Source organism: Pseudophryne corroboree, chromosome 2 (assembly GCF_028390025.1).
Source record: "Pseudophryne corroboree isolate aPseCor3 chromosome 2, aPseCor3.hap2, whole genome shotgun sequence".
NCBI lineage: Eukaryota > Metazoa > Chordata > Amphibia > Anura > Myobatrachidae > Pseudophryne > Pseudophryne corroboree.
The window spans coordinates 545,879,873-545,905,122 of record NC_086445.1 but is presented as its reverse complement, the minus strand read 5'-3'; the positions used below and the strand labels follow the sequence as shown (position 1 = coordinate 545,905,122).

Below are 25,250 nucleotides of genomic sequence, written 5' to 3'. Positions count from 1 at the left end.
GTAGCCTCTAAAAAAGATGGCTCACAACAATAATAACCCGATGTTTTGTAACAATAACTATGTACAAGTAATGCAGACAATCCGCACTTGGGATGGGCGCCCAGCATCCACTACGGACTATGAGAAATAGATTTATCGGTAAGTAAAATCTTATTTTCTCTAACGTCCTAGTGGATGCTGGGGACTCCGTAAGGACCATGGGGATTATACCAAAGCTCCCAAACGGGCGGGAGAGTGCGGATGACTCTGCAGCACCAAATGAGAGAACTCCAGGTCCTCCTCAGCCAGGGTATCAAATTTGTAGAATTTAGCAAACGTGTTTGCCCCTGACCAAGTAGCTGCTCGGCAAAGTTGTAATGCCGAGACCCCTCGGGCAGCCGCCCAAGATGAGCCCACCTTCCTTGTGGAATGGGCATTTTCAGATTTTGGCTGTGGCAGGCCTGCCACAGAATGTGCAAGCTGAATTGTACTACAAATCCAACGAGCAATAGTCTGCTTAGAAGCAGGAGCACCCAGCTTTTTGGGTGCCTACAATATAAACAGCAAGTCAGACTTTCTGACTCCAGCCGTCCTGGAATTATATATATATATATATTTTCAGGGCCCTGACAACGTCTAGCAACTTGGAGTCCTCCAAGTCCCTAGTAGCCGCAGGCACCACAATAGGTTGTTTCAGGTGAAACGCTGACACCACCTTAGGAAGAAACTGGGGACGAGTCCGCAGTTCTGTCCTGTCCGAATGGAAAATCAAATATGGGCTTTTGTAAGACAAAGCCGCCAATTTTAACAATCGCCTGGCCCAGGCCAGGGCCAACAGCATGGTCACTTTCCATGTGAGATATTTCAAATCCACAGATTTGAATGGTTCAAACCAATATGATTTGAGGAATCCCAACACTACGTTGAGATCCCACGGTGCCACTGGAGGCACACAAGGGCTGTATATGCAATACTCCCTTGACAAACGTCTGGACTTCAGGAACTGAAGCCAATTCTTTCTGGAAGAAAATCTATAGGGCCGAAACTTGAACCTTAATGGACCCCAATTTGAGGCTCATAGACACTCCTGTTTGCAGGAAGTGCAGAAAACGACCTAGTTGAAATTTTTTTCGTGGGGCCTTCCTGGCCTCACCCACGCAACATATTTTCACCACATGTGGTGATAACGTTGTGCGGTCACCTCCTTCCTGGCTTTGACCAGGGTAGGTATGACCTCTTCCGGAATGCCTTTTCCCTTAGGATCCGGCGTTTAAACCGCCATGCCGTCAAACGCAGTCGCGGTAAGTCTTGGAACAGACAAGGTCCCTGCTGGAGCAGGTCCTTTCTTAAAGGCCGATGCCACGGTTCCTCTTGGAACAGACATGGTACTTGCTGAAAGCAAATCCCTTCTTAGCTCCCGAGGCCATTAGTCCTCTGTGAGCATCTCTTGAAGTTCCGGTTACCAAGTCCCTCTTGGCCAATCCGGAGCCACGAGTATAGTTCTTACTCCTCTATGTCTTATAATTCTCAATACCTTGGTTATGAGAAGCAGAGGAGGGAACACATACACCGACTGTTACACCCACGGTGTTACCAGGACGTCCACAGCTATCGCCTGAAGGTCTCGTGACCTGGCGCAATACCTGTCCCATTTTTTGTTCGGGCGGGACGCCATCATGTCCACCTTTGGTCTTTCCCAACGGTTCACAATCATGCGGAAAACTTCCCGATGAAGTTCCCACTCTCCCGGGTGGAGGTCGTGCCTGCTGAGGAAGTCTGCTTCCCAGTCGTCCACTCCCGGAATGAACACTGCTGACAGTGCTATCACATGATTTTCCGCCTAGCGAAAAATCCTTGCAGTTTTGCCACTGCCCTCCTGCTTCTTGTGCCGCCCTTTCTGTTTACGTGGGCGACTGCCGTGATGTTATCCCACTGGATCAATACCGGCTGACCTTGAAGCAGAGGTCTTGCTAAGCTTAGAGCATTATAAATTTGCTCTTAGCTCCAGTATATTTATGTGGAGAGAATTCTCCAGACTTGATCACACTCCTTGTGTGACTGCTCCCCAGCCTCTCAGGCTGGCCTCCGTGGTCACCAGCATCCAATCCTGAATGCCGAATCTGCGGCCCTCTAGAAGATGAGCACTCTGTAATCACCACAGGAGAGACACCCTTGTCCTTGGATATAGGGTTATCCGCTGATGCATCTGAAGATGCGATCCGGACCATTTGTCCAGCAGATCCCACTGAAGAGTTCTTGCGTGAAATCTGCCGAATGGAAGCGCTTCGTAATAAGCCACCATTTTTACCAGGACTCTTGTGCAATGATGCACTGACACTTTTCCTGGTTTTAGGAGGATCCCGATTAGCTCGGATAACTCCCTGGCTTTCTCCTCTGGGAGAAACACCTTTTCCTGGACTGTGTCCAGAATCATCCCTAGGACCAGCAGACGTGTCGTCGGAACAACTGCGGTTTTGGAATATTTAGAATCCACCCGTGCTGTCGTAGAACTACTTGAGATAGTGCTACTCCGACCTCCAACTGTTCTCTGGACCTTGTTCTTATCAGGAGGTCGTCCATTTTCTTTGAAGACGAATCCTCCTTTCGGTCATTACCTTGGTAAGGACCCGGGGTGCCTTGGACAATCCAACGGCATTGACTTGAAACTGATAGTGACAGTTCTGTACCACGAACCTGAGGTACCCTTGGTGAGAAAAAGCAAATTTTGGGACATGGAGGTAAGCATCCCTGATGTCCCGGGACACCATATAGTCCCCTTGTTCTTTGCTATCACTGCTCTGAGTGACTCCATCTGGATTTGAACCCTTGTAAGTGTTCAAATTTTTCAGATTTAGAATAGGTCTCACCTAGCCTTCAGTACCACCATATAGTGTGGAGTAATACCCCTTTCCTTGTTGTCGGAGGGGTAATTTTATTATCACCTGCTGGGAATACAGCTTGTGAATTGTTTTCAATACTGCCTCCCTGTCGGAGGGAGACATTGGTACAGCAGACTACAGGAACCTGCGAGGGGGGAAACCTCTCGACATTCCAATCTGTACCCCTTGGATACTACTTGTAGGATCCAGGGGTCCTGTACGGTCCCAGCGTCATGCTGAGAACTTGGTAGAAGCGGTGGAGGGCTTCTGTTCCTGGGAATGGGCTGCCTGCTGCAGTCTTCTTCCCTTTCCTCTATCCCTGGGCAGATATGACTCTTATAGGGACGAAAGGACTGAGGCTGAAAAGACGGTGTCTTTTTCTGCAGAGATGTGACTTAGGGTAAAAAACTGTGGATTTTCCAGCAGTTGCCCTGGCCACCAGGTCCCATGGACCGACCCCAAATAACTCCTCCCCTTTATACGGCAATACATCTTTGTGCCGTTTGGAATCTGCATCACCTGACCACTGTCGTGTCCATAAACATCTTCTTGCAGATGTGGACATCGCATTTACTCTTGATGCCAGAGTGCAAATATCCCTCTGCGCATCTCGCATATATAGAAATGCATCCTTTAAATGCTCTATAGTCAATAAAATACTGTCCCTGTCAAAGGTATCAATATTTTTAGTCAGGGAATCCGACCAAGCCACCTCAGCTCTGCACATCCAGGCTGAGGCGATCGCTGGTCGCAGTATAACACCAGCATGTGTGTGTATACTTTTTAGGATATTTTTCAGCCTCCTATCAGCTGGCTCCTTAAGTACGGCCCTATCCGTAGATGGTACCGCCACTTGTTCTGATAAGCGTGTGAGCGCCTTATCCACCCTGAGGGGTGTTTCCCACCGCGCCTTAACTTCTGGCGGGAAAGGGTATACCGCCAATAATTTTCTATCGGGGGAAACCCACGCATCATCACACACTTCATTTAATTTATCTGATTCAGGAAAAACTACAGGTAGTTTTTTCACCTCACACATAATACCCTTTTTTGTGGTACTTGGAGTATCAGAAATATGTAACACCTCCTTCATTGCCCTTAACGTGTGGCCCTAAAAGAAAATACGTTTGTTTCTTCACCGTCGACACTGAAATCAGTGTCCGTGTCTGGGTCTGTGTCGACCGACTGAGGTAAATGGGCATTTTACAGCCCCTGACGGTGTTTGAGACGCCTGGACAGATACTAATTTGTTCGCCGGCCCTCTCATGTCGTCAACCGGCTTGCAGCGTGTTGACATTGTCACGTAATTTCCATAAATAAGCCATCCATTCCGGTGTCGACTCCCTAGAGAGTGACATCACCATTACAGGCAATTTGCTCCGCCTCCTCACCAATATTTTCCTCATACATGTCGACACACACGTACCGACATACAGCACACACATAGGGAATGCTCTGATAGAGGACAGGACCCACTAGCCCTTTGGGGAGACAGAGGGAGAGTTTGCCAGCACAAACCAAAACGCTATAATTATCCAGGGACAACCTTTATATAAGTGTTCCTCCCTTATAGCATTTTAATATATATACATATCGCCAAATCAGTGCCCCCCCTCTCTGTTTTAACCCTGTTTCTGTAGTGCAGTGCAGGGGAGAGCATGGGAGCCTTCCCACCAGCCTTTCTGTGAGGGAAAATGGCGCTGTGTGCCGAGGAGAATAGGCCCCGCCCCCTTTTCGGCGGGCTTCTTCTCCGGAGTTTTAGATATCTGGCAGGGGTTAAATACATCCATATAGCCTCAAGGGCTATATGTGATGTATTTTTCGCCATACAGGTATTATACATTGCTGCCCAGGGCGCCCCCCTCCAGCGCCCTGCACCCTCCGTGACCGCTGTGTGAAGTGTGCTGACAACAATGGCGCACAGCTGCAGTGCTGTGCGCTACCTGAAGACAGAGTCTTCTGCCGCCTGGTTCCGGACCTCTTCATCTTCAGCGTCTGCAAGGGGGGTCGGCGGCGCGGCTCCGGGACGAACCCCAGGGCGAGCCCTGTGTTCCGACTCCCTCTGGAGCTATGTCCAGTAGCCTAAGAATCCAATCCATCCTGCACGCAGGTGAGTTGAAAATCTCTCCCCTAAGTCCCTCGATGCAGTGAGCCTGTTGCCAGCAGGACTCACTGAAAATAAAGAACCTAAAAACTTTTTCTAAGTAACTCTTTAAGAGAGCCACCTAGATTGCACCCTTCTCGGCCGGGCACAAAAACCTAACTGGGGCTTGGAGGAGGGTCATAGGGGGAGGAGCCAGTACACACCATGTGATCCTAAAAGCTTGCTTTTGTGCCCTGTCTCCTGCGGAGCCGCTATTCCCCCATGGTCCTGACGGAGTCCCCAGCATCCACTAGGACGTTAGAGAAATAAGATTTTACTTACCGGTAAATCTATTTCTCGTAGTCCGTAGTGGATGCTGGGGACTCCGTAAGGACCATGGGGAATAGAAGGGCTCCGCAGGAGACATGGGCACTTTAAGAAAGAATTTAGATTCTGGTGTGCTCTGGCTCCTCCCTCTATGTCCCTCCTCCAGACCTCAGTTAGAGAAACTGTGCCCAGAAGAGCTGACAGTACAAGGAAAGGATTTTGATAATCCAGGGCAAGATTCATACCAGCCACACCAATCACACCGTATAACTTGTGATAAACTTACCCAGTTAACAGTATGAACAACAACAGAGCATCAGGTCAACCCTGATGCAACCATAACATAACCCTTATTGAAGCAATAACTATATACAAGTATTGCAGAAGAATTCCGCACTTGGGACGGGCGCCTAGCATCCACTACGGACTACGAGAAATAGATTTACCGGTAAGTAAAATCTTATTTTCTCTAACGTCCTAGTGGATGCTGGAGACTCCGTAAGGACCATGGGGATTATACCAAAGCTCCCAAACAAGCGGGAGAGTGCGGATGACTCTGCAGCACCGATTGAACAAACACAAGGTCCTCCTCAGCCAGGGTATCAAACTTGTAGAACTTTGCAAAATTGTTTGAACCTGACCAAGTAGCCGCTCGGCACAGCTGTAATGCCGAGACCCCTCGGGCAGCCGCCCAAGAAGAGCCCACCTTCCTAGTGGAATGGGCCTTAACTGATTTTGGCAGCGGCAATCCAGCCGCAGAATGAGCCTGCTGAATCGTGTTACAGATCCAGCGAGCAATAGTTTGCTTTGAAGCAGGAGCACCAAGCTTGTTGGAAGCATACAGGATAAAATAAGATTTTACTTACCGATAAATCTATTTCTCGGAGTCCGTAGTGGATGCTGGGGTTCCTGAAAGGACCATGGGGAATAGCGGCTCCGCAGGAGACAGGGCACAAAAAGTAAAGCTTTTTCCGATCAGGTGGTGTGCACTGGCTCCTCCCCCTATGACCCTCCTCCAGACTCCAGTTAGGTACTGTGCCCGGACGAGCGTACACAATAAGGGAGGATTTTGAATCCCGGGTAAGACTCATACCAGCCACACCAATCACACCGTACAACTTGTGATCTAAACCCAGTTAACAGTATGATAACAGCGGAGCCTCTGAAAGATGGCTTCCTTCAACAATAACCCGAATTAGTTAACAATAACTATGTACAATTTATGCAGATAATCCGCACTTGGGATGGGCGCCCAGCATCCACTACGGACTCCGAGAAATAGAATTATCGGTAAGTAAAATCTTATTTTCTCTATCGTCCTAGTGGATGCTGGGGTTCCTGAAAGGACCATGGGGATTATACCAAAGCTCCCAAACGGGCGGGAGAGTGCGGATGACTCTGCAGCACCGAATGAGAGAACTCCAGGTCCTCCTTAGCCAGAGTATCAAATTTGTAAAATTTTACAAACGTGTTCTCCCCTGACCACGTAGCTGCTCGGCAAAGTTGTAATGCCGAGACCCCTCGGGCAGCCGCCCAAGATGAGCCCACCTTCCTTGTGGAGTGGGCCTTTACAGATTTAGGCTGTGGCAGGCCTGCCACAGAATGTGCAAGTTGGATTGTGCTACAGATCCAACGAGCAATCGTCTGCTTAGACGCAGGAGCACCCATCTTGTTGGGTGCATACAATATAAACAACGAGTCAGATTTTCTGACTCCAGCTGTTCTTGCAATATATATTTTTAATGCTCTGACAACGTCCAGTAACTTGGAGTCCTCCAAGTCACTTGTAGCCGCAGGCACTACAATAGGCTGGTTCAGATGAAATGCTGACACCACCTTAGGGAGAAAATGCGGACGAGTCCGCAGTTCTGCCCTGTCCGAATGGAAAATCAGATATGGGCTTTTGTAAGATAAAGCTGCCAATTCTGACACTCTCCTGGCAGAAGCCAGGGCTAGAAGCATGGTCACTTTCCAAGTGAGATATTTCAAATCCACCTTATTTAGTGGTTCAAACCAATGAGATTTTAGAAAATCCAAAACTACATTGAGATCCCACGGTGCCACTGGAGGCACCACAGGGGGCTGTATATGCAGCACTCCCTTAACAAAGGTCTGGACTTCAGGGACTGAAGCCAATTCTTTTTGAAAGAAAATCGACAGGGCCGAAATTTGAACCTTAATAGATCCCAATTTGAGACCCATAGACAATCCTGATTGCAGGAAATGTAGGAATCGACCCAGTTGAAATTCCTCCGTCGGAGCACTCCGATCTTCGCACCACGCAACATATTTTCGCCAAATTCGGTGATAATGTTGCACGGTTACTTCTTTCCTTGCTTTAATCAAAGTAGGAATGACTTCTTCCGGCATGCCTTTTTCCATTAGGATCCGGCGTTCAACCGCCATGCCGTCAAACGCAGCCGCGGTAAGTCTTGAAACAGACAGGGACCCTGCTGAAGCAAGTCCCTCCTTAGAGGTAGAGGCCACGGATCTTCCGTGATCATCTCTTGAAGTTCCGGGTACCAAGTCCTTCTTGGCCAATCCGGAACCACTAGTATCGTTCTTACGCCTCTTTGCCGTATAATTCTCAATACTTTTGGTATGAGAGGCAGAGGAGGAAACACATACACCGACTGGTACACCCAAGGCGTTACCAGCGCGTCCACAGCTATTGCCTGCGGATCTCTTGACCTGGCGCAATACCTGTCCAGTTTTTTGTTGAGGCGAGACGCCATCATGTCCACCATTGGTCTTTCCCAACGGGTTACCAGCATGTGGAAGACTTCTGGATGAAGTCCCCACTCTCCCGGGTGAAGATCGTGTCTGCTGAGGAAGTCTGCTTCCCAGTTGTCCACTCCCGGGATGAACACTGCTGACAGTGCTATCACATGATTCTCTGCCCAGCGAAGAATCCTTGCAGCTTCTGCCATTGCACTCCTGCTTCTTGTGCCGCCCTGTCTGTTCACATGGGCGACTGCCGTGATGTTGTCCGACTGGATCAACACCGGTTTTCCCTGAAGCAGAGGTTCTGCCTGGCTTAGAGCATTGTATATTGCTCTTAGTTCCAGAATGTTTATGTGAAGAGACGTTTCCAGGCTTGTCCATACTCCCTGGAAGTTTCTTCCTTGTGTGACTGCTCCCCAGCCTCTCAGGCTGGCGTCCGTGGTCACCAGGATCCAATCCTGTATGCCGAATCTGCGGCCCTCCAATAGATGAGGACTCTGCAACCACCACAGAAGAGACACCCTTGTCCTTGGAGACAGGGTTATCCGTAAGTGCATCTGAAGATGCGACCCTGACCATTTGTCCAACAGATCCCTTTGGAAAATTCTTGCGTGGAATCTGCCGAATGGAATTGCTTCGTAAGAAGCCACCATTTTTCCCAGGACTCTTGTGCATTGATGTACAGACACCTTTCCTGGTTTTAGGAGGTTCCTGACAAGCTCGGATAACTCCTTGGCTTTTTCCTCCGGGAGAAAAACCTTTTTCTGAACCGTGTCCAGAATCATCCCTAGGAACAGCAGACGAGTTGTCGGTATTAACTGGGATTTTGGAATATTCAGAATCCACCCGTGCTGTTTTAGCACTTCTTGAGACAGTGCTAATCCCATCTCTAGCTGTTCTCTGGACCTCGCCCTTATTAGGAGATCGTCCAAGTATGGGATAATTAATACGCCTTTTCTTCGAAGAAGAATCATCATCTCGGCCATTACCTTTGTAAAGATCCGAGGTGCCGTGGACAATCCGAACGGCAGCGTCTGAAACTGATAGTGACAGTTTTGTACAACGAACCTGAGGTACCCCTGGTGTGAGGGGTAAATTGGAACGTGGAGATACGCATCCTTGATGTCCAAGGATACCATAAAGTCCCCCTCTTCCAGGTTCGCTATCACTGCTCTGAGTGACTCCATTTTGAACTTGAACTTCTTTATGTACAGGTTCAAGGACTTCAGATTTAGAATAGGCCTTACCGAGCCATCCGGCTTCGGTACCACAAAAAGAGTGGAATAATACCCCTTCCCTTGTTGTAGAAGAGGTACCTTGACTATCACCTGCTGAGAGTACAGTTTGTGAATGGCTTCCAAAACCGTCTCCCTTTCGGAGGGGGACGTTGGTAACGCAGACTTCAGGAAACGGCGAGGTGGATCTGTCTCTAATTCCAACCTGTACCCTTGAGATATTATCTGCAGGATCCAGGGATCTACCTGCGAGTGAGCCCACTGCGCGCTGTAATTTTTGAGACGACCGCCCACCGTCCCAGAGTCCGCTTGAGAAGCCCCAGCGTCATGCTGAGGCTTTTGTAGAAGCCGGGGAGGGCTTCTGTTCCTGGGAAGGAGCTGCGTGTTGCTGTCTCTTCCCTCTACCTTTGCCTCGTGGCAGATATGAATAGCCCTTTGCTCTCTTATTTTTAAAGGAACGAAAGGGCTGCGGTTGAAAAGTCGGTGCCTTTTTCTGTTGGGGAGTGACTTGAGGTAGAAAAGTGGATTTCCCGGCTGTAGCCGTGGCCACCAAATCTGATAGACCGACTCCAAATAACTCCTCCCCTTTATACGGCAAAACTTCCATATGCCGTTTTGAATCCGCATCGCCTGTCCACTGTCGCGTCCATAAAGCTCTTCTGGCCGAAATGGACATAGCACTTACCCGTGATGCCAGTGTGCAGATATCCCTCTGTGCATCACGCATATAAAGAAATGCATCCTTTATTTGTTCTAACGACAGTAAAATATTGTCCCTGTCCAGGGTATCAATATTTTCAATCAGGGACTCTGACCAAACTACCCCAGCACTGCCCATCCAGGCAGTCGCTACAGCTGGTCGTAGTATAACACCTGCATGTGTGTATATACTTTTTTGGATATTTTCCATCCTCCTATCTGATGGATCTTTAAGTGCGGCCGTCTCAGGAGAGGGTAACGCCACTTGTTTAGATAAGCGTGTTAGCGCCTTGTCCACCCTAGGAGGTGTTTCCCAGCGCTCCCTAACCTCTGGCGGGAAAGGGTATAATGCCAATAATTTCTTTGAAATTATCAGCTTTTTATCAGGGGCAACCCACGCTTCATTACACACGTCATTTAATTCTTCTGATTCAGGAAAAACTATAGGTAGTTTTTTCATACCCCACATAATACCCTGTTTAGTGGTACCTGTAGTATCAGCTAAATGTAACGCCTCCTTCATTGCCAAAATCATATAACGTGTGGCCCTACTGGAAAATACGGTTGATTCGTCACCGTCACCACTGGAGTCATCGCCTGTGTCTGGGTCTGTGTCGACCGACTGAGGCAAAGGGCGTTTCACAGCCCCTGACGGTGTTTGAGTCGCCTGGACAGGCACTAATTGATTGTCCGGCCGCCTCATGTCGTCAAACGACTGCTTTAGCGTGTTGACACTATCCCGTAGTTCCATAAATAAAGGCATCCATTCTGGTGTCGACTCCCTAGGGGGTGACATCCTCATATTTGGCAATTGCTCCGCCTCCACACCAATATCGTCCTCATACATGTCGACACACACGTACCGACACACAGCAGACACACAGGGAATGCTCCTAACGAAGACAGGACCCACTAGCCCTTTGGGGAGACAGAGGGAGAGTTTGCCAGCACACACCAAAAGCGCTATATATATATATCAGGGATAGCCTTATAATAAGTGCTCCCTTATAGCTGCTTTGTTATATCAAATATCGCCATAAATGTGCCCCCCCCTCTCTGTTTTACCCTGTTTCTGTAGTGCAGTGCAGGGGAGAGACTTGGGAGCCGTCCTGACCAGCGGAGCTGTGAGAGGAAATGGCGCCGTGTGCTGAGGAGATAGGCCCCGCCCCTTTTCTGGCGGGCTCGTCTCCCGCTATTTAGAAACATTAGGCAGGGGTTAAATATCTCCATATAGCCTCTAGGGCTATATGTGAGGTATTTTTAGCCATTATAGGTAATCATTTGCCTCCCAGGGCGCCCCCCTCCCAGCGCCCTGCACCCTCAGTGACTGCCGTGTGAAGTGTGCTGAGAGGAAAATGGCGCACAGCTGCAGTGCTGTGCGCTACCTTTTGAAGACTGCAGGAGTCTTCAGCCGCCGATTCTGGACCTCTTCTGATTTCAGCATCTGCAAGGGGGCCGGCGGCGTGGCTCCGGTGACCATCCAGGCTGTACCTGTGATCGTCCCTCTGGAGCTTGATGTCCAGTAGCCAAGAAGCCAATCCATCCTGCACGCAGGTGAGTTGACTCCTTCTCCCCTCAGTCCCTCGCTGCAGTGATCCTGTTGCCAGCAGGCATCACTGTAAAATAAAAAACCTAGCTAAACTTTTTCTAAGCAGCTCTTTAGGAGAGCCACCTAGATTGCACCCTTCTCGGCCGGGCACAAAAATCTAACTGGAGTCTGGAGGAGGGTCATAGGGGGAGGAGCCAGTGCACACCACCTGATCGGAAAAAGCTTTACTTTTTGTGCCCTGTCTCCTGCGGAGCCGCTATTCCCCATGGTCCTTTCAGGAACCCCAGCATCCACTAGGACGATAGAGAAACAAAGATTCTGTTTTCCTGACCCTAGCCGTTCTGGCTACATAACCCTTCAAAGCCCTGACCACATCAAGCAACTCGGAATCCTCCAAGTCAGTAGTAGCCACAGGCACCACAATAGGTTGGTTTATATGAAAGGATGAAACCACTTTCGGCAGAAATTGTGGACGGGTCCGCAATTCTGCTCTATCCGCATGGAAAACCAGATAGGGGCTTTTATGTGACAAAGCCGCCAACTCTGACACACGCCTAGCCAAAGCCAAGGCTAATAGCATGACCACCTTCCACGTGAGGTATTTTAACTCCACCGTTTTGAGTGGTTCAAACCAGTGGGATTTCAGGAAACTCAACACCACGTTAACCCAAGGTGCCACTGGAGGCACAAAAGGGGGCTGAATATGCAGCACTCCTTTTACAAACGTCTGAACTTCAGGTAGAGAAGTCAAATCCTTTTGAAAGAAAATGGATAGGGCCGAAATCTGGACCTTAATGGAACCCAATTTTAGGCCCAAATTCACTCCTGACTGTAGCAAGTGAAGGAAACGGCCCAGCTGGAATTCCTCCGTAGGGGCATTCCTGGCCTCACACCAAGCAACATATTTTCGCCATATACGGTGATAATGTTGAGCTGTCACGCCCTTCCTAGCCTTTATCAGCGTAGGAATGACCTCATCCGGAATGCCTTTCTTTGCTAGGATCCGGCGTTCAATCGCCATGCCATCAAACGCAGCCGCGGTAAGTCTTGGAACAGACAGGGCCCCTGTTGCAACAAGTCCTGTCTTAGAGGAAGAGGCCACGCGTCCTCTGAGCATTTCTTGCAGATCTGGATACCAAGTCCTTCGTGGCCAATCCGGAACAAAGAGTATTGTTCTCACTCCTCTTTTTCTTATCATTCTCAGCACCTTGGGTATGAGAGGAAGAGGAAGAAATACATAGACCGACTGGAACACCCACGGTGTCACCAGGGCGTCTACAGCTATCGCCTGAGGGTCTCTTTACCTGGTGCAATACCTCCGTAGCTTTTTGTTGAGGCGGGATGCCATCATGTCCACCTGTGGCAGTTCCCACCGACTTGCAATCTGTGCGAAGACTTCCTGATGAAGTCCCCACTCTCCCGGGTGGAGGTCGTGTCTGCTGAGGAAGTCTGCTTCCCAGTTGTCCACTCCCGGGATGAACACTGCGCTTACGTGATTTTACGCCCAGTGAAGAATTCTGGTGGCTTCCGCCATCGCCACCCTGCTCCTTGTGCCGCCTTGTCGGTTAACATGAGCCACTGCGGTGATGTTGTCTGACTGAATCAGAACCGGTTGGTCGCGAAGCAGGTTCTCCGCTTGACGTAGGGCGTTGTATATGGCCCTTAGTTCCAGGATGTTGATGTGAAGGCAAGTCTCCTGACTTGACCACAGACCTTGGAAATGTCTTCCCTGTGTGACTGCTCCCCACCCTCGGAGTCTTGCATCCGTGCTCACCAGGACCCAGTTCTGAATGCCGAATCTGCGGCCCTCGAGAAGGTGAGCACTCTACAGCCACCACAGGAGAGACACCCTGGCCCTGGGGGATAGGGTGATTAACCGATGCATCTGAAGATGTGATCCGGACCACTGGTCCAGTAAGTCCCATTGCAAGTTCCTCGCATGGAACCTGCCGAAGGGAATGGCCTCGTATGATGCCACCATCTTTCCCAGGACTCAAGTGCAGTGATGCACCGACACCTGTTTTGGTTTTAATAGGTTCCTGACCAGTGTCATGAGTTCCTGAGCTTTCTCTATCGGGAGATAAACCCTTTTCTGGTCTGTGTCCAGAATCATGCCTAGGAAAGGCAGACGAGTCGTAGGAACCAACTGCGACTTTGGAATATTTAGAATCCAGCCGTGTTGCCGTAACACTTCCAGAGAAAGTGCTACGCTGATCAGCAACTGCTCTCTTGATCTCGCTTTTATGAGGAGATCGTCCAAGTATGGGATAATTGTGACCCCTTGCTTCCGCAGGAGCATCATCATTTCCGCCATTACCTTGGTAAATATTTTCGGAGCCGTGGCGAGACCAAACGGCAACGTCTTAAATTGGTAATGACAATCCTGTACCACAAATCTGAGGTACGCCTGATGAGGTGGATAAATGGGGACATGAAGGTATGCATCCTTTATGTCCAGAGACACCATAAAATCCTCCCCTTCCAGGCTTGCGATGACCGCTCTCAGCGATTCCATTTTGAACTTGAACCTTTTCAGGTACATGTTCAAGGATTTTAAATTCAATATGGGTCTGACCGAACCGTCCGGTTTCGGGACTACAAACATGGTCGAATAATAACCCCTTCCTTGTTGAAGGAGGGGAACCTTGACCACCACCTGTTGAAGATACAATTTGTGAATTGCAGTTAACACTATTTCCCTCTCGTGGGGGGAAGCTGGCAGGGCCAATTTGAGGTATCGGTGAGGGGGCATCTCTTCGAATTCCAGCTTGTATCCCTGAGACACAATATCTATTGCCCAGGGATCCAACTGGGAGTGAACCCACTTGTGGCTGAAATTTCGGAGACGTGCCCCCACCGGGCCTAGCCCCACCTGTGGAGCCCCAGCGTCATGCGGTGGATTTTGTGGAAGCCGGGGAGGACTTCTGTTCCTGGGAACTAGCTGTGTTGTGCAGCTTCTTTCCTCTGCCCCTGCCTCTGGCAAGAAAGGACGCACCTCGGACTTTCTTGTTTTTCTGTGATTGAAAGGACTGCATTTGATAATATGGTGCTCTCTTAAGCTGTGAGGAAACATATGGCAAAAAATTTGACTTTCCAGCAGTAGCTGTGGAGACCAGGTCCGAGAGACCCTCCCCAAACAATTCCTCACCCTTGTAAGGTAAAACCTCCATATGCCTTTTTGAGTCGGCATCCCCTGTCCATTGCCGAGTCCACAGGATCCTTCTGGCAGAGATTGACATAGCATTTATTCTAGAACCCAGCAGACTAAGGTCTCTTTGAGCATCTCTCATATATAGGACAGCGTCTTTAATATGCCCCAGGGTCAACAGCATAGTATCCTTGTCTAAGGTATCAATTTCCTCAGATAAGATATCCGTCCATGCTGCTACAGCACTACCCACCCAGGCCGACGCGATCGTAGGCCTCAGCAAGGTACCCGAACGTGTATAAATGGACTTCAGGGTAACCTCCTGTTTGCGATCCGCAGCATCTTTGAGGGTAGCCGTATCCTGTGACGGCAGGGCTACCTTCTTGGATAAGCGTGTTAAAGATTTGTCCACCTTAGGGGAGGATTCCCAGCGTAACCTGTCCATTGGCGGGAAAGGATACGCCATAAGAATCCTTTTGGAGATCTGCAGTTTTTTATCTGGAGATTCCAAAGCCTTTTCACAAAACTCATTTAGCTCGTGTGAGGGGGGGAAAGGTTACCTCCGGCTTCTTTTCCCCATACATATGTACCCTCTTGTCAGGGACTGGGGTTTCCTCTGTGATGTGCAATACATCCTTCAATGCTATAATCATATAACGGATGGATTTAGCCAATTTAGGCTGTAACTTTGCATCATCGTAATCGACACTGGAGTCAGAATCCATGTCGGTATCTGTGTCAACAATTTGGGATAGTGGGCGCTTCTGAGACCCTGACGGCCTCTGCGACATAGGATCAGGCACGGGTTGAGACCCTCTGTCCTGAGGCTTCAGTTTTTTCTAACCTTTTATGCAAGGAATTAACATCATCATTTAAAACCTTCCACATATCCATCCAATCAGGTGTCGGCGCCGTCGGCGGAGACACCACATTCATTTGCTCCCGCTCTGCTTCCACATAGCCTTCCTCGTCAAACATGTCGACACAAGCGTACCGACACACCACACACACAGGGAATGCCCTTTTTGAAGACAGTTCCCCCACAAGGCCCTTTGGCGAGACAGAGAGAGAGTATGCCAGCACACACCCCAGTGCTATAACCCAGGAATAACACAGTAACTTAATGTTAACCCAGTAGCTGCTGTTTATATTGATTTTTGCGCCTAATTATGTGCCCCCCCCACCCCCTCTCTTTTTACCCTCTTCTACCATGTATCTGCAGGGGAGAGCCTGGGGAGCTTCCTCTCAGTGGAGCTGTGGAGAAAAAATGGCGCTGGTGAGTGCTGAGGAAAAATCCCCGCCCCCTCGACGGCGGGCTTCAGTCCCGCTTAAATGTACAATTTTTGGCGGGGGCTCATACATATATACAGTGCCCAACTGTATATATGTTAAACTTTTGCCAAAAGAGGTCCCAATTGCTGCCCAGGGCGCCCCCCCTGCGCCCTGCACCCTTACAGTGACCGGAGTATGTGAGGTGTGTGGGAGCAATGGCGCACAGCTGCAGTGCTGTGCGTTACCTCAGTGAAGAACGGAGTCTTCTGCCGCCGATTTGAAGTTTTCTTGCTTCTCATACTCACCCGGCTTCTGTCTTCCGGCTCTGCAAGGGGGACGGCGGCGCGGCTCTGGGATCGGACGGCGAGGGTGAGATCCTGCGTACGATCCCTCTGGAGCTAATGGTGTCCAGTAGCCTAAGAAGCAGGACCTAGCTTCAGAGAGTAGGGCTGCTTCTCTCCCCTCTGTCCCACGATGCAGGGAGTCTGTTGCCAGCAGAGCTCCCTGAAAATAAAAAACCCAACAAAATACTTTCTCTCAGCAAACTCAGGAGAGCTCACTGAACAGCACCCAGCTCGTCTGGGTACAGTATCAAACTGAGGTCTAGAGGAGGGGCATAGAGGGAGGAGCCAGAGCACACCAGAACCTAAATTCTTTCTTAAAGTGCCCATGTCTCCTGCGGAGCCCGTCTATCCCCATGGTCCTTACGGAGTCCCCAGCATCCACTAGGACGTTAGAGAAACACATAGATATATATATATATACATATATATATATATATATATATCTCTCTCTAACATTAACGGCAGGGCACGCCCTTATTTGTGATGTCAACCAGGGCCGCACTGGCCCCAATAGTGACGCCAGTGGGACTGTGCCCCCCTTCTCAGCCGGGCACACCCTCTTTTCGAGCGTGTGCAGGTTACCCCTGCCCACATCCTAGCAGGATCACACACACAAACGTGTTATATATACACACACACACAGAGTACTGTGCAAATATTTGAGGCAGGTATGGAAAAAATGCTGCAAAATAAGAATGCTTTAAAAAAAATGTAAGTGTTTATTGTTTATTTTTATCAATTTACAAAATCAAAATGAATGAACAGAAAAGACATCAAAATCAAATCAATATTTGGTGTGACCACCCTTTGCCTTCAAAACAGCATCAATTCTTCTAGGGACACTTGCACATCGGTTTTGAAGGAACTCGGCAGGGAGGTTGTACCAAACATCTTGGAGAACTAACCACAGATCTTCTGAGGATGTAGCCTTGCTCAAATCCTTCTGTCTCTTCCTGTAATCCCAGATAGACTTGTTGAGGTTGAGATCAGGGCTCTCTGGCGGCCATGTCATCATTTCCAGGACTCGTTCTTTACGCTGAAGATAGTTCTTAAATGATATAGGCTGTATGTTTGGGGTTGTTGCAATACTGTAGAACAAATTTGGAGCCAATCAGATGCCTCCCTCATGATATTGCATGATGGAGCACAAAGAAACGGGCAACGGTGAGGACTGTAGACACAGTGGTCGACCAAAGAAACTTTGTGCATCAGATGAAAGACATCATGCTTACTTCTCTTCGAAATTGGAAGATGTCCAGCAGTGCCATCAGCTCAGAACTTGCAGAAACCAGTGGGACCCAGGTACACTGATATACTGTTCGGAGAAGTCTGGCCAGAAGCGGTCTTCATGAAGAATTGTGGCCAAAAGCCATACTTTTTATGTGGAAAAAAAGCCTAAGCTATGCACAAAAACATAGGAACTGGGGTGCTCTGGACTGATGAATTATGAGATATGTGGCTGTAACAGAAGGCGGTGCATTTGCCAAAGGGCTGGAGAGAAGCACAGAAATGAGTGTCTGCAGGCAACAGTGAAGCATGGTGGAGGTTCAAGCAAGCAAGTTAGGGGCTGCATTTCAGCAAATGGAAATGGGGATTTGGTCAGGATTATTGGTGTCCTCAATGCTAAGAAATACAAGCAGGTACTTATCCATCATGCAATACTATCAGGGAGGCATCTGATTGGCTCCAAATTTATTCTGCAGCAGAACAACGGGCACAAACATACAGCAGGGTCATTAAGAACTATCTTCAGCGTAATGAAGAACAAGGAGCCCTGGAAGTGATGATATGGACCTCACAGACCCTTGATGTCAACATCATCAAGTCTGTCTGGGATTACATGGAGACAAAAGGATTTGAGCAAGCCTACATCCACAGAAGATCTGTGGTTAGTTCTCCAAGATGTTTGGAACAACCTACCTACAGAGTTCCTTCACAAAATGTGTGCAAGCGTACTTAGAAGAACTGATGCTGTTTTAAAGGCAAAGGGTGGTCACACCAAATATTGATTTGATTTAGATCTCTCTTCTGTTCATTCACTTTGCATTTTGTTAATACAAACACACTATTAACACTTCTATTTTGAAACCATTCTTATTTTGCAGCATTTTTTCCACAGTACTGTATTATATTATAATATCAATTCATCTCTATATATACACACACACATACACAGAGGGGACTTCAATTTATTCACCCTAGGGCCGCTACTAGATGGCACCCAATCGAGCAATTCAACTGTTGCTCCATTAACGGGCAACATTTGATTATCGCTCCTGCCACTTTAGACTGGACATCGGGCAGCAATATAAATTGAATTCCCCCTAAAGATCTATACTTTACTCAACCACACCCACAATTTTATTTTAAATGCCTACGGGAATACCATTGTCGAGAAAACAAGACGGAAAAAAAAAAAAAATGACATAAAAAGGGATGTAATCAGTATCTCGACAGTGGCATACCAATGCATTCTGCCGCTAAGTATTAGCGTTAGGCTGCGGGAGAAGATATTTAGGAGAACGCTAAGGGTTACAATACTTACCAAAATGTGTCAGGATTTTGACCGTCGGGATCCCATACCCAACCCATAAAAAATGAGCAATATGGGTTCTTATTTTCTTGACAAATTTACACACTTTAGTGAGTGCAATAGTCAAACACTATCACTGTCAACAAAGACAATTCTAGAGGCACAACAAATGTATACTTACCACGCATGAAATGCAGGATCATAAATGTAAACACAGTACTGACATTTATGACAGACCATGGTACTGTAGCTTCCATCCAGCACTGGCTGAATAGCCTGCGTTTGAAGGCATGTTACAGACAAATGATAAAAAGTGTCCTTTAGGTTTGTTCGGTATTCTGCAAAAGTGTTCCTGATAATAAAACGTTTTTGGGAGCAGAGCTGGCAGATTGCACTACTAAAGTAACCCTAACATTCATTTTATTGTGCTACAAATATATGAAACAGAGAACTTTCAGTGTAAAGTAGATTAAAAAACAGACATGCCACTAGTGCTAGAGGGGACACTAATCCTCTTCTCCTTTGCCCTCCATTCATTAAACGTATCCCTGGGGACAAGGAGGCTAATATAAAGAGGGAGCAGCATCAGCATTTTAAAAAGCAAGGGACAAACAGGCCTGTGCACAGAAAAGCAAAGGTGACAATCCACATCATTTATAAATCACTGCTTTTACATTTCTTTCCTTTTGCACATAATGCTGAGCAGGACACAATGTAAAATTCAGGATAAAACGGTGTGGATCCATTGCCATAACTGGAAACAACGGGCACCAGAAGAGATTTTTTTGTGACATTGTTTATCAGCCTCTTGGGATCTGTCCAGCCCAGGCAGTAAGTGTCTATTATTTACACAAGATAAAATGTTTTAAGCAAAGGCCTCACGGTTCTCATGCAATTTTCTGCGAATATTCAGGAGGTGGAACCAAGGTGATCTAAAGCAGTGGGGAAGAGGCGGTATGGGGCTGCAAACAGGTTTTATAATAAATAGCAAAGGTGTCAGACAACACCACCAGCTGATGCATCAGCCAAAACTGGCACCTTCTCTAATCAGGAGTTAGCACAAAAGATACAGCTGTAAAACCATGTTGTGAGAATATATCAGCACAGATTCTGCATAAGCCACAGAAAATCCTTAGCATGTAATGAAAAGCTGTCACTTGAATAGAGGGCCAGAGCTCCAGACAATAACCACACAATATAAAGGATGCCGAGAAAAAGCACATAACCAACCAGCAGCGCCAGACACACACACATATGCTACACAAATATAACACAGCAAAAACTAAAGACACACTATAATCATGCCAAGACTCTGATGGCCAGCAAATACACACCTAGTTATGTGCACAGATGGCACTGTGCCCAGGACACACACATTATATATATATTTATTTTTACACACACACATTTACCTCTGTATATAAAGGGATGGCCTTCCTTATCAATACTGCAAGTCACACGAACCCATCACTGCACACACAATGTAAACTCTGACTGGGAGACATTTCTATTCCCGACCCATACACTGTACATCTCACAATATGAATGTCATAGGTTGGACGCTAAGGACAGGTCAGGAGTGTACGTACCCGGTGTAAGCCTCCGGTCACCACCCAGCTGGGGCAGTGGGGATTGCTGGCCTGGCTGACTCTCTTGCCTTAACCCGCATCTCTGGGGGGAGGGGGTGGCCGGGGACCCCGGGAGTGGGATGCACCGACGGCGCTTAGGAGACTGAGGGTTTAGCAAGGCCTCAAACTCCATTGAGCGCTTTAGCGTCGCCCCGCAAGCCATGGTCGCCCTTTGCAATCCTAATGAGACGAAGGATAACGTTGCTGTAAGGCCGGAGTGTGGCCGCGGAGAGGGTGACAGTGGCGATAACACAGCTGGCTGGACGCCTCTACCCCAGCTGCTTCCTCTCCGGTAACCTCACACTACAGCAATGGCGACTCCTCTCCGGCAGCCGGCCAACTGCCGCGATTGTGACGTCACGAGGAGAGGACCGCACCACTGCACCAGAGTGGGGTTGGGAGGCCGAGGGACAATCTCTCGGTTCTAGCTATTAGATTTAGGTTTCGAATTAATTGTTTTCAATATTCGCACACAATCTATAAAGAGGGATTGCTGTTACTTGTTAATGTATGCCTAATGCAGATGTTGTCCCCTATCATCTTTGACAGTGGCATATTCCCATACATAGGCCATATAAAGAACCAACCATATAGTCAGTGGCAGAGGAGAGGTCAGAGAGAAATGGCCAGGGTGCTGGGGAGGCTGCTATAGGCAGCAGGCAGTTGTAGACTGAGTGAGAGTGCTGCCCTCAGTGTCGAGATTATATATATAGTTCAGAACACAGTGTTCTGAACTGGTTTAATGTTGTTCTGAAGCAGTTTAGTTATGCTAATCAAGGGGGTCCCATGTTCTGAAGTTGAACTTAAAATATAGCGCAGATAAGTGATTGTCATCGACCTTTGATGTTGGTTTGCCACCAATGGTTTTTCCATTTGATGGCAGTGTTCCGATGATTCTCCATCATCGGTGGCAGACAGGGAGGCAATTTTTTTTTTTTTTTTTTTACCTCCGATGGCAATTGCATGGAGTTTATCCATGCCCCAGTGGCCCGTGAAGCCCTGCCCTGATGCTGATTGGCCCGTGGCCCACCTTGCCCCCAGCAGTGATGTCAATCAAGGCTGGCAAACCATTGCTGGTTCACTATCTATAGTTTCATGCCATCAATGGTAATCACCCATGGCAACATCTATGGTTAACCCACCGATAGCCATCCGAGCTTACAATCCCTATTCCCTACCACATACACACTCGACTACAGGTTTTTTTTTGTTCAGCAGCAACACCCAGCGGAAACCCATACAAACGTGGATAGAACATACCAACTCCACACATACAGGCCAAGACTGGGAATTTAACACCTGACCTTAGTGCTGTGAGGCAGTAATGATAACCACTACGCAACAGTACTTCCCAGTATCAGTTTCCTGATTTTAGCAGAGTACCATATATATCTCATACTAGCTGGGGTACCCGGCTGTTTCCAAAAATAAATGTAAATATTAAACACACCGTATAAATAACATTGTAGATAGCGGAATACCCGTGCTTCGCTACGGATGAGGATGGTAAATTAGAATGATAGTTGTTCGTTAATTTACGTTGGTTGGAGATCTAGTATATAGGCATATCTTGCTTCCCTGACGCACTTTGTGTAGTGGCCGGACCCCTTTTTGGTCCCCTAAGGGCAGGGCCGTAACTACGTGTGTGCCAAGGGGGCGTGGCACACAGCGCAGTTGCCCTGAGGGCGCAACGGCCAGCGGCATGTAATGAGTCAAATTGACTCATTACATGCCGCCTCTGCTGTGTGCGCCGCCGCCGCGCTGTGGAGGGGAAGACAGAAGCGCCGAGCAGCGGAGAGAAGGAGGAGGAGGGAGGGGGAGCAGGGAGCCGCAGCAGCACTATTTGATTGGTAGTAAGCGCCGCTGCAGCATCCCCCTCTCCTTCTGTATTGGCTAAGGGACCCAGCTCTTTCCACTATACAACTTTTTCTGTGGCTTCCTTCTGCCTCCATTCCTCTTGTCACATCATGTCAGTTCCCCAGCGGAATTATTGATTTTTTTACAGTTTCTTATATAGCGCTGCACATTATGTATCTCCTGAAATACTCTGTGCTGCTGGGGGACCGTGCTACTTCCACTATACAGCTCTCAGTGTGTGGGTTTGTGCTACCTCCATTCCTCTCCTCACATCATGTCACTGGCCCTGTCACATGCAGCCCTGTCATCACTGACATACCGTGCATGTCCTGATATAGTCTGTGCTGCTGGCCCACCACTAGGGGTGCTAGTGGTGTGTTTCCCTCACAGTGTTTGTTCCCAGAGTGTAAGTCATATGTGTAGCAAGTTTGTTGTAAATTGCTCCAGGCATTCCAGAGTTATGCTGACTGCTGAAAAACTCTGTGCTGCTGCCTCACCCCTAGGGGTGTCTTACCCCCACAGTGTTTGTTCCCAGCTTGTAAGTCATATGTGAACCAAGTTTGTTGTAAATTAGTCCAGGCATTCGGGAGTTATGCTGTCTCCTGACATACTCTGTGCTGGTGTCCCACCCCTAGGGGTGTCTAACCCCCACAGAGTTTGCAGATTGTAAGTCAGATGTGTACCAAGTTTGGTGTAAATTGCTCCAGGCCTTCCACAGTTATGCTGTCTGCTAACATACTCTGTGCTGCTGTCCCACCCCTAGGGATGCTAGGAGTGTATGACCCCCACAGTGTTTGTTTCCACAGTGAAAGTCATATGTGTACCAAGTTTGTTGTAAATAGCTGCAGGCATTCCAGAGTTATGCAGTCTGCTGAAATACTCAGTGCTGCTGCATCACCCCTAAGGGTGCTAGGGGTGTATTCCTCCCACAGTGTTTGTTCCCAGATTGTAAGGCATATGTGTACCAAGTTTTGAGTACATTGCTCCAGCAATTGCGGAGTTATGCTGTCTCCTGATATATCCTGATATATCCTATGCTGCTGTCTGCCCCCCTAGGGGTGCTAGGGATTTCTAATTGTTTTAGTTACCTCCGCCGTGTTTTAATACGCTTGTATGTAAAATGTAACGATCGTCACTTATAAACTGTGGATTTGTATAGAAAGACAGAAGGACGGATTTTCGCTTTTATATAGTAGATACACTTAGAGTTTACTTTGATATGTGACTGTCATACTTGGCAACATTTTATAACAAGTTCCAGGGATGCTTGGTGGCTGAGCCCAGTGCATGGTGGAATGTCATGTGCGGATCTGTCTAGGAGGACCTTGCTGCACTACAACTCCCATCGTGTCATGTTTACTGGACTTCATTATAATGTGATGATTTGTTTTTAATTCATGTTAATTACTCATGTTCCATACATTTTTATTTATACCACTTAATGTGCACATAACACAGTGTTTATGGGGCCTAATTCAGACCTGAACGCTCACTAGCGTTTTTTACAGCGCTGCCATCAGGTCAGAACTGCGCATGCGTATCCACCGCAATGTGCAGGCACGTTGCACAGGTACAAAGCGGTTTGTTGCTCTGCGATGGGTTGTGCAAAGAATCCATTCACATGGGCGATCGCAAGGAGATTGAGAAGGAAGAAGGCATTTGTGGATGTCAACTGACCGTTTTCTGGGAGTGATTGGAAAAACACAGGCGTTCCCAAGCGTTTGCAGGGCGGGTGTCTGACGTGAATTCCGGTCCCGGACAGGTTGAATTGATCACAGCGGCTGAGTAAGTCCTGGGTTACTCAGAAACTGCACAAAATCTTTTTGTACCGCTCGGCTGCACATGTGATCGCACACTTGCACAGCTAAAATACACTCCCTGGTGGGCGGTGACTATGTGAACGCAGGACTGCAAAAAACAGCTAGCAAGCGATCGGGTCTGAATTGGCCCCATAGATCCTCCAGAAACCCCATGGGACTGTTTTACTGGTCCATGTCAGGCTTGGCCATTCAAGTGCGAGGTCAAATTGATGAATAATCCTGGGCCGCAGCTCCAGAGGCGGGATGGGCCTGCGTGTGGCCAGCTGTACAGTGGAGACATCGGATAACAGCCCATGTCCTCTCATGCTTTACAGTGTTTAGTTGCAAAATTGGTGGTGGTGGTTGTTTGGTAGACTTAAGCACTGGGGCTCGTTACAAATACTGGAGTCTATTTACTAAGCCTTGGAGAGAGATAAAGTGGACAGAGATAAGTACCAGCCAATCAGCTGCTAACTGTCATATTATAGGCTGGGTTTGAAAAATGACAGGAGCTGATTGGCTGGTACTTTATCTCCATCCACTTTATCTCTCTCCAAGGCTTAGCACATAGTCCCCATTGTATGCAGTGGATGTGGGGGTGATGAAATGGTTAAAAAATAGATACTTTTTTGCTGGTGAACTACAGGGCCCAGATATCACACACTTACCAAGTTCTTGGCTGCCACTTGGGAGGGGTATGGTGCAACCATGTGGGCAGTGCAGGGGCATGACAGCAGAATGGCATCATCAAGGCACAGTATATAAAGCCACGATTACATCATTGTAAAGCGGGGGAAGGGGCCATGATGATGGGATTCAGCAGGAATAGCGTCATCAGCTCGCCTGGACTGGTCACTTCACATGGGAAGTGGGCATCAGCGTGTGGAACTGAGGCGTTACTGAAGATATGCCTACACCTTGGTGCCTGCTATCCTGGAGTCTCCAAGACATTGCGGGAGAATAGGCAAGTACCATATGCTCTATCATGCGTTGGGATCATGTAACCGGCGGTTGGGATCCCGGCGGTCAGCATCCTGATGCTGGGATCCTGGCCGCCAGATTTCCGGTGGGGTACGAGTGCAAGAGAGCCCCATGCAGGCTCGCCCAGGGTGTAGCTACCATAGGTGCGAGGAGTGCAAATGCTATGGGACCCAGAGCTGAGAGGAGCCACCTTCCCTGTCACAGTTACATGTG

At 48.3% G+C, this 25,250-nt stretch overlaps 1 protein-coding gene across 1 annotated transcript in view; it reads right to left on the bottom strand.

Annotated features, from left to right (window-relative positions):
- Window positions 1-20,757, bottom strand: part of AKIRIN1 (akirin 1) — a 48,375-nt gene extending 27,618 nt beyond the window's left edge. Inside the window, exon 1 of the mRNA XM_063954310.1 lies at window positions 20,362-20,757. Within this exon, the coding sequence (XP_063810380.1) occupies window positions 20,362-20,563 (202 nt within the window). The 5' untranslated portion in view covers window positions 20,564-20,757. The remainder of the gene's footprint in view (window positions 1-20,361) is intronic.
- Between the last annotated feature and the right edge of the window lie 4,493 nt (window positions 20,758-25,250).